We start from the raw sequence: 9,008 nt of genomic DNA, 5'->3' as shown, positions 1-9,008 counted from the left end.
CACATGTTTGACTCTTCAGAGGTGTGGTTGGTCCAGACTTCCTCTTAATAGACGATAATGCCTGACCGCACCGCGCTGCTCTGTTGGATGAATTTCCGGCTGGGGAATACATTCATCGCATGGACTGGCCAGCGAGGTCTGCGGATCTGAATCCTGTACAACATGCCTGGGATGCATTGGGGAGGCAAATTGCATCCCATCAGCCTCCACCAAGGACCCTCCAAGACCTTCGCATTGCCCTTTGGAAGGAATGGGATCGACTGCCAAGAGAGCATGCCACGTTGCTGCAAAGCATGTGTGGCCATTAGGGGTAACCATGAGCTCGATAGCTGCAGTCGTTTAAGTGCGGCCAGTATCCAGTAATCGGGAGATACTGGGTTCGAGCCCCACTGTCGGCAGCCCTGAAGATGGTTTTCCGTGGTTTCCCATTTTCACGCCAGGCAAATGCTGGGGCTGTACCTTAATCAAGGCCACGGCCACTTCCTTCCACTTCCTAGGCCTTTCCTATCCCACCGTCGCCATAAGACATATCTGTGTCGGTGCGACGTAAAGCAAATAGCAAAAAAGCAGGGGTAACCATACACCCTATTAACAGCATATTTTGTTGTGGAAGCCATTGCCAAGTTTTGTTAGTTGTTGTCAAAGGTGTACCTTAGCTATCAGAACCTTCCTGACACTGTTTTTTGGACAAGTTGTGTGACATATGGTGTGTGAGTCAGCTTCCGGTTGTTCAGCAATCCGTCTGACATTCCCATCATGCGGTATGGCCTTGTTCAGTGATTATGCTTAACTTTTGGACACTAGTGTAGCATCAGATAAATCTCTTTGTGCCCAACAAGATGCATAAAAAGAAAATATTCATGTAATCGGCAATTATCCCTTAAAAGTAATTTTTAAAATGTCTGTTTCCGTACCTGTAGCTGACAGCCCATTTTTCCTCGTATCCTAAGGCGACACTTTTTGCACCTATAGCTGACATAGATTATACTGTGTGATATAACAAAATAAATTATCCTTTAATCAACTAATCATTGTTTATAAAGTTACAGCCTAAACATTACAGATATCCAGTACATTATAAGCAGAATACTCTCCCCGTAGCCTTGAACAGGATATTTACTGGCATTCCTCATTTCATCTCATCCAATGAAGCTGCCATAGATTACCATGGGTACATTAGAATTTTACTTTGTTAAGGGGCCATTTTATATCACCACCCAAATGACGTTGTTGTTGTTGTTGTTGTAGTAGTAGTAGTAGTAGTAGTAGTAGTAGTAGTAGTTGTTGTTGTTGTTGTAACTGCTGCTGCTGCTGCTGTTGTTGTTGTTGTTGTTGTTGTTGTTGTTGTTGTTGTTGTTTGAGTCATCAGTCCATAAACTGGTTTGATGCAGCACTCCATACCACCCTATCCTGTGCTAACCTTCTCATTTCCACATAACTGCTACATCCTACATCTGCTCTAATCTGCTTGTCATATTCATATCTTGGTAAACCCCTACCGTTCTTGCCGCCTACACTATGTTCAAAAACCAACTGAACCAGTCCTGGGTGTCCTAAAATGTGTCCTATCATCTCTTCTTCCCATCAAATTTAACCAAATCGATCTCTTCTCACCAGTTTGATTCAGTATATCTTTATTCGTGATTCGATCTATCAATCTCACCTTCTGCATTCTTCTGTAACACCACATTTTGAAAGCTTCTATTCTCTTTCTTTCTGAGCTAGTTATCGTCCATATTTCACTTCCATACAATGCCATGCTTCAGACGAAAGTCTTCAGAAACGTCTTTCTAATTCCTATATCACTGTTCAAAGTGAGCAAATTTCTTTTCTTACGAAAGGCATTCTTTGCTTGTGCTAGTCTGCATTTTATGTTATCCTTACATCTGCCATTGTTAGTTATTTTACAACCCAAGTAACAGTATTCATCTACTTCCCTTAAGACTTCATTTCCTAATTTAATATTTCCTGCATCACCAGACTTTGTTCTATTGCACTCCATTGTTTGGACTTTGTTTTGGACTTATTTATTTACATCTTGTACTCCTTACCCAAGACTCTTGTCCATACCATTCAGCAATTTCTCCAGATATTCTGCAGTCATGTGTATGTGTGATAAAAAATAATTAAAATTCACACTGTGTATTAGCTTTGCGTTACGGTTTATACCAGCTGCCTACTCGTGACACATGGTGTCATCCTGGGTACCCCAGTTTTCCCTGTCATCTTTCATTCCAGCAACACTCTCCAGTGTCATTTCATTTCATCTGTCAGTCATTAATCATTGCACCAGAGAAGTGCGACAGGCGCAATTCCCATCCTCGCCGCTAGGTGGGGGCTACATTGATTTAATTCCTAACCCAGTTGAATGACTGCAAACAGGCTGTAGTATGTATGCATGTACATCCAGCCCTTGTTCCGTTTGAGTACGGGGTCAGGTGTAGCAAGTTTTTAGACTTGATGCCCTTCCTGATGTCAGCCTCATTATAAGAGTTCATGTGATTAAATGAATGATGTGATACACGATTGTAGGAAGGGGTAGGGTGAAACCCAGTGCTAGCACGTAGCCTACTCCTGTCAAGTAATACCAAGGGGGTCTGCTCAAGTCTTCACATCCCCATCCGATGGACGAATCACCATCAACAGCATCATATGCCCTCACTCCATGTGAATACTGTGGAGAAGCATTTGGCATGTAATCTGGTGATTAAAAATTGTGCACCATCACCTCTCACCTCTCCTACCTTGCCGCCATCATTCTGATTGTGAAAACTTTTTGACCAACAGGACTCGAACTGGCTAACTACGGTGTCAGATCATATAGACTTGATGTCTTAATGATCATGGCCACCATATCTACATATAGCAAGTATAAATTAAATGTTTTTAATTCAAAACAGACCAAGAATAATTTTTTATCCTAAGCTGATACAAGTGTAAGGTATAAGAGTATTTAAATTTCATGTGGCTGTTTCTAGCCGAGTGCAGCCCTTGTAAGGCAGACCCTCCGATGAGGGTGGGCGGCATCTGCCATGTGTAGGTAACTGCGTGTTATTGTGGTGGAGGATAGTGTTATGTGTGGTGTGTGAGTTGCAGGGATGTTGGGGACAGCACAAACACCCATCCCCCGGGCCATTGGAATTAACCAATGAAGATTAAAATCCCCAACCCGGTTAGGAATCGAACCCGGGACCCTCTGAACCGAAGGCCAGTACGCTGACCATTCAGCCAACGAGTTGGACAAGGTATAGGTACAAGGCCCGCTATGGTGTACTAATGGCTGACCCTCCAAAATGTATGCTATAATTTATCATTTTCACTTCAGCCACCATTTATAATTCATACACAAACATACTATCAAACACTGATTTCATTTTCAGAACCCAGTAAACAAAATATAATGCCTTTCTTACTTGCACTAACCTCATTATGAAAAATGCTAAGGTTCCCTCCAAACTTTGTTTTGCTAATGCTCCCCTTTATACAAAGAACTTGCAGATCTGGATCATAACTTTCAATACTGCCAGCTCATTTTTTGTTCCCAAGAGAAATATTTAAACTACAAACTGATTCAAAAAGAAATTAAATAGGAGTGGAGATATTCTCATTCTTTTACATATTAAGTTAACCTGTCAGCTATAGGTACAGGGTTTGGCATAGGTGAATCTGCATTAGGTAAGTTCTGTAGTTGGCAGGCAAGTAGGCACGAAATGATAGATTTTAATAATGAGAAGCTGTCTGGTTTGAGGTTAAGTATTTCAGAATCTAACCTCTATCAGTGGGCCTTTCTGACAAGGAATTAGTAATATAACATCAAGTATTGTGGAGATAAAGTTGCTGGATTGCACTGAATCCAACTTAACCCAATCGATGAACCTTGTTCGAACTCATTCATACCGACTTTAAGGATGCTGTTTGCGTTGTTTGAATTCCATGTGTCCATGAGCCTTTGCTATTTGAAATGGTAAGCGCTATAAACCTTAGTTCCTTTGCTTGTTTATTAGAAATATAGCTTCGTCAGTCGTCCTGAAGTCCTGTATTTCCTGCTTGAACGCACCTCAGGGGTTGGAAGCAGAATGATTCTATTAATGTATTTCTTTATATTTCCTGTCTCAGTGCATCTAATTCTGTTATTTTTGTGTCTTACTTGGATTCTAATATGATACCCCATTATCTTGCATATGCTGTGCTCTGCTCTGTTGCTTTTGAAGGGATTTATTATTTCTCATAATATCAGCTTTCTGTTAATGCATCAGTCATTCATTTAAAGGTAAAGCTACTTTGTGGTGTGGGGTTATTGTTGAGGTTTCGCTCACACTAACATAGTATGCCATGCGAACGAGCGGTATCAGGTCATTATTTACAGCATTGTAAGTACTTGAAATTAAAAATATATGAATTATAATGTATTTAATTTAATTTAATAATTTAATTTAATACTTTATTAATGGTAATACCATTTTACATAACAGTAGAGAAGAATAAACAAAACAAAACACACTAAAAAGAAAGTTCAATGGAGTGTAAGTAGAAAATATGTACAGATATATACACAAGTATATATACAAGTAATCACAGGAAAGTAATAGTCAATTCTGGAGATTATGTAAGTGATTTCTCAATTTTGACAATGAGCAGTTAAATATATCAGTACCGGTATCCACTTTGTTTAGAGATCTTGACATTTGTTCAATTGGCCCATTGAATGCGTTGTTAGTTCTATGCCAATTTGTAGACAATGTATTCTTGAACCTTGTGCGTATGTCTGGTACATGTACGTTAATTCTTGCAAGCAGTTGTGGACAATTCACCAAGGAATGAAGCAATTTAAAACTGAAGAGTGTATCCAATAATTCACGGCGTTGTGACAGGCTATGCAGATTTAAGGATTGTTGTAGGGATGTATAATCAACATTATCATATGAGAATCCTGCTCTAAATGAATATAAACAAAGAAATTTATGTTGTATTGAATCTAACCTATGGATAGAGGTCTGATGAGAAGGGTTCCAAACAGGTGTACAGTATTCTAGTATAGGGCGTACCATAGACACATACAACAATCGATAAGTAGTTAAGTTTGAAAATTCTCTAGAATATCAAGTAATGCAACCCAATCTTTGAAATGCTTTCTTATTGGAAATGAAAAGAGTAGATCTGCATTATAATCGTTTTAGTAGGTGAAGGGGAGTGTGAGTAGGAGGGGGGGAAGGAGGAGTTGTGGTGAGTATAACCGGATGTGCTTCATTATGCCATAAGTTACATCTCTACAACATCTGTTAGTAATAATAGTAAGTTATTGCACACAGTGCACATTGTTGTGTTATGCGATATAGATGTTGATTCCCATAGGGAACCTGAAATCTTTGTCCCGAATGAGTAAATTTATAATACCAATATAAATGGTCCGTTACTGGACATTATAAATTTTCCAACTAACTCATTTCTGATTGCCAGCATTTCGCTCCAGTGTGCTCAGTTGGGCTCATCACTTGGTAAATAGCACACCCACCAAGACGCATGGCTAGTGCATACCATGGAGGCCACTGCGTAGGCTACATTATTATTATTGAGTTTCATCTCTTCCTGTATAAATCCTCTTTGATTATGACATTAAGTTTTTGCTAAGTAAAACCACAGCTGACTGCTGAACATAGTGGAAAACTGGCTCGCTTGCTGTTAGCAGTACTCCCTGGGTGATATCCACGGCATATTGGATTGCTTGGACTGCTCTCCGAATGTACCAGCATATCAAAAAGTCAAAGTTAAAGGTATATTCAGGATGACCACAATCAGTAATAGGTTGGTTTTTTTTTGGTTTTTTTTTTTTTTTTTTTTTTTTTTTAACTAAGAATATTGTGTTTAATATTATTTCTGTCTGAGACATGCTAAAGTTATTTCATGTTCTACCGGGCGAGTTGGCCGTGCGCGTAGAGGCGCGCGGCTGTGAGCTTGCATCCGGGAGATCGTGGGTTCGAGCCCCACTGTCGGCAGCCCTGAAAATGGTTTTCCGTGGTTTCCCATTTTCACACCAGGCAAATGCTGTCCGGCTCCATGGCTAAATGGTTAGCGTGCTGGCCTTTGGTCACAGGGGTCCCGGGTTCTATTCCCAGCAGGGTCGGAAATTTTAACCATCATTGGTTAATTTCACTGGCACTGGGGCTGGGTGTATGTGTTGTCTTCATCATCATTTCATCCTCATCACGACGCGCAGGTCACCTACGGGTGTCAAATCGAAAGACCTGCACCTGGCGAGCCGAACATGTCCTCGGACACTCCCGGCGCTAAAAACCATACGCCATTTCATTTTTCACCAGGCAAATGCTGGGGCTGTACCTTAATTAAGGCCATGGCCGCTTCCTTCCAACTCCTAGGCCTTTACTATCCCATCGTTGCCATAAGACCTATCTGTGTCGGTGCGACGTAAAGCAACTAGCAAAAAAATAAAAAATAAAAATAAATTAATGCTCTCTGTTGTGTTTCTACTTCACCCATGTGGACTTGTAAGTAATGAGATATCGTGAGTAAATTTATAATATTTACTATAACTAATGCTCATTATATTTATTTTTAGGTTCTAGATATTGCTGCCCCTGCTCTACAACCATTGCATTATGTCAATCTGGAGCTTCGGCGACCAGATCGGAGACGGAAATCTACTCAGACGTGGCGTTTTACAGAAGATGGACGTTTGTGCTGTGCTCATAACAATATGTGTGTCCAAGCAAAGGATGGCTTCTTTGGTTTACACAGAGGTACGATCTAATATGAGCCACTTTACATTTCTTTCATGTTTTCTTTATTTGTCTCCCCCTACCAGGGGTGGTGTGATACAGACATAACTTATTATGTGAAGAGTTCTTAGACAGCTTGACAGATATTGTAATATTCATGACAAATTTTATATTTCCATTGGCTAGAATCATCAATCAACATATGTGAGATTTGAAGTATTATGCCATGTAATGCTCTATATTTCACGTGAATCTGAGTAGATGTTATCAAGACAAATTACCATGTATTATTAAATTAAATATTCCACTAACTCATTATTGCAGATTAGTAAGGCTTATTGCCCGACTCATTGGCTGAATGGTCAGCGTACTGGCCTTCGGTTCAGAGGGTCCCGGATTCGATTCCCGGCCGGGTCGGGGATTTTAACCTACTTGGTTAATTCCAGTGGCCCAGGGGCTGGGTATTTGTGCTGTCCCCAACATCCCTGCAACTCACACACCACACATAACACAATCTTCCACCACAATAACACGCAGTTACCTACAAATGGCAGATGCCGCCCACCCTCATCGGAGGGTCTGCCTTACAAGGGCTGCACTCGGCTAGAAACAGCCACACGAAATTATTAATTAAGGCTTATTTGAAATGACTGGGCTGAGTGGCTCAGGTGGTTGGTTCACTGGTCTTTTGACCCCAACTGGGCAGGTTCAATTCTGGCTCAGTCTGATGGTATTTGAAGGTGCTCAAAAACTTCAGCCTCGTGTCGGTAGATTTACTGGCATGTAAAAGAACTCCAGTGGGACCGGACGAGTCGGCCGTGTGCTTAGGGGTGCGTAGATGTGAGCTTGTATCCGCGAGACAGTCGTTTAGAGCCCCACTGTCGGCAGCCCTGACGATGGTTTTCCGTGCTTTCCCATTTTCATACCAGGCAAATTCTGGGACTGTACCTTAATTAATGAAATGTTGTACTAAAACCAGCATCTCTCATCCTCCACAAGAAAGATCCATGACATGGCATTTGGATGATACATCAACTGATGAAACTTATTTGCATATATATTCTTTTTTTACCTCAATGTGGACAAAAACAAGCCTACTCAAAAAGATCATCAAAATTCTCAAATATTCCAAAAACACTAAGAATGTAGGTGGTCTATACAAGAATGTCTGTTCTGTTAGTCAAATTTCTGCAGGAAATCTAGAATATAGGAATGCAAGAGTTGCTCAAGAGCTGAAAGAATCTGAGATACCGTATCAAAATATATATGGATTTGTTCCAAGATTCAAAAAACTCTTCAGCACTTCAATTTCTGTGCTCAGTTATATTGTTATATAGTGAAGCCATTGAAATTTAACTACATCCAGAAAAACATGATCAAGGGAAAGGAAGGACTCCATCTAGTTGAATTTGCCCAACCTTAGTACCTTGCTCACTTCTCGGAACTAAATCAAATTCAACCCTGAGACACACCAGGCAATTGCTGGGGCTGTACCGTAATTAAGGCCACAGCCGCCTCCTTCCCACTCCTAGGCCTATCCTATCCCATCTTTGCCATAAGACCTATCTGTGTCGGTGCGACGTAAAGCAATTAGCAAAAAAGCATCCCTGAGACAAGAGCTGATTCTTCATTTGCCATTTTGGGGCTAGAGCATAAAAGGTCACAAACTATTCCCACTAAGCTATCATTGAGGCCATATACTAGAAATTTCTACACTTTTGACAGACAAAACCAAACCCCATGGCCCAACAGCCCCGAAGGGTAATGGCCTACCAAGCGACTGCTGCTCAGCCCGAAGGCCTGCAGATTACGAGGTGTCATGTGGTCAGCACGACAAATCCTCTCGGCCGTTATTCTTGGCTTTCTAGACTGGGAAACCTTTAAAACTGGCTCCTTTTATCCAAGTTGTTTCTTCTTCCAAATTTAAAAACTATTCAGACATATAGAACAGAACTAAACTATAAAGATTTAGCCATTCTTGTCTGAAAAACATAAGTTGGGTTAAAAAATATGATGCAACAGTTTAATATATTGATCTAGGGTTTGTTATTTATTTGGTTGTGTCTATTTATTAGTAATAGTGTATTTATTAGCATTTATAGTAGTATGTTTTTGTTTTAGCACAATGTATATACTTATAGGTAAAAGCAGATTTCTCTTCACGATATAATAATAGAAGTAATTGCCTGCAACATATAGAGTGCATATTAATTCAAAATGTTGCAAGTACACCATACACCATAAAGATGATATGAGATTTGTGTGTTATTTAAG

General features: G+C 40.3%; 1 protein-coding gene across 1 annotated transcript in view; it reads left to right on the top strand.

Annotated features, from left to right (window-relative positions):
• Vps13D (vacuolar protein sorting 13D) overlaps nucleotides 1-9,008 on the top strand; it is an 866,734-nt gene that overhangs the window by 740,196 nt on the left and 117,530 nt on the right. The window contains 1 exon segment of the mRNA XM_068226303.1: nucleotides 6,575-6,755. Coding sequence (XP_068082404.1) covers nucleotides 6,575-6,755 — 181 coding nt within the window.

This window comes from Anabrus simplex, chromosome 2 (genome assembly GCF_040414725.1).
Source record: "Anabrus simplex isolate iqAnaSimp1 chromosome 2, ASM4041472v1, whole genome shotgun sequence".
NCBI classification, from domain to species: domain Eukaryota; kingdom Metazoa; phylum Arthropoda; class Insecta; order Orthoptera; family Tettigoniidae; genus Anabrus; species Anabrus simplex.
Note: the sequence above shows the minus strand (reverse complement) of the source record. Positions and strands in the feature narration are given on the sequence as shown.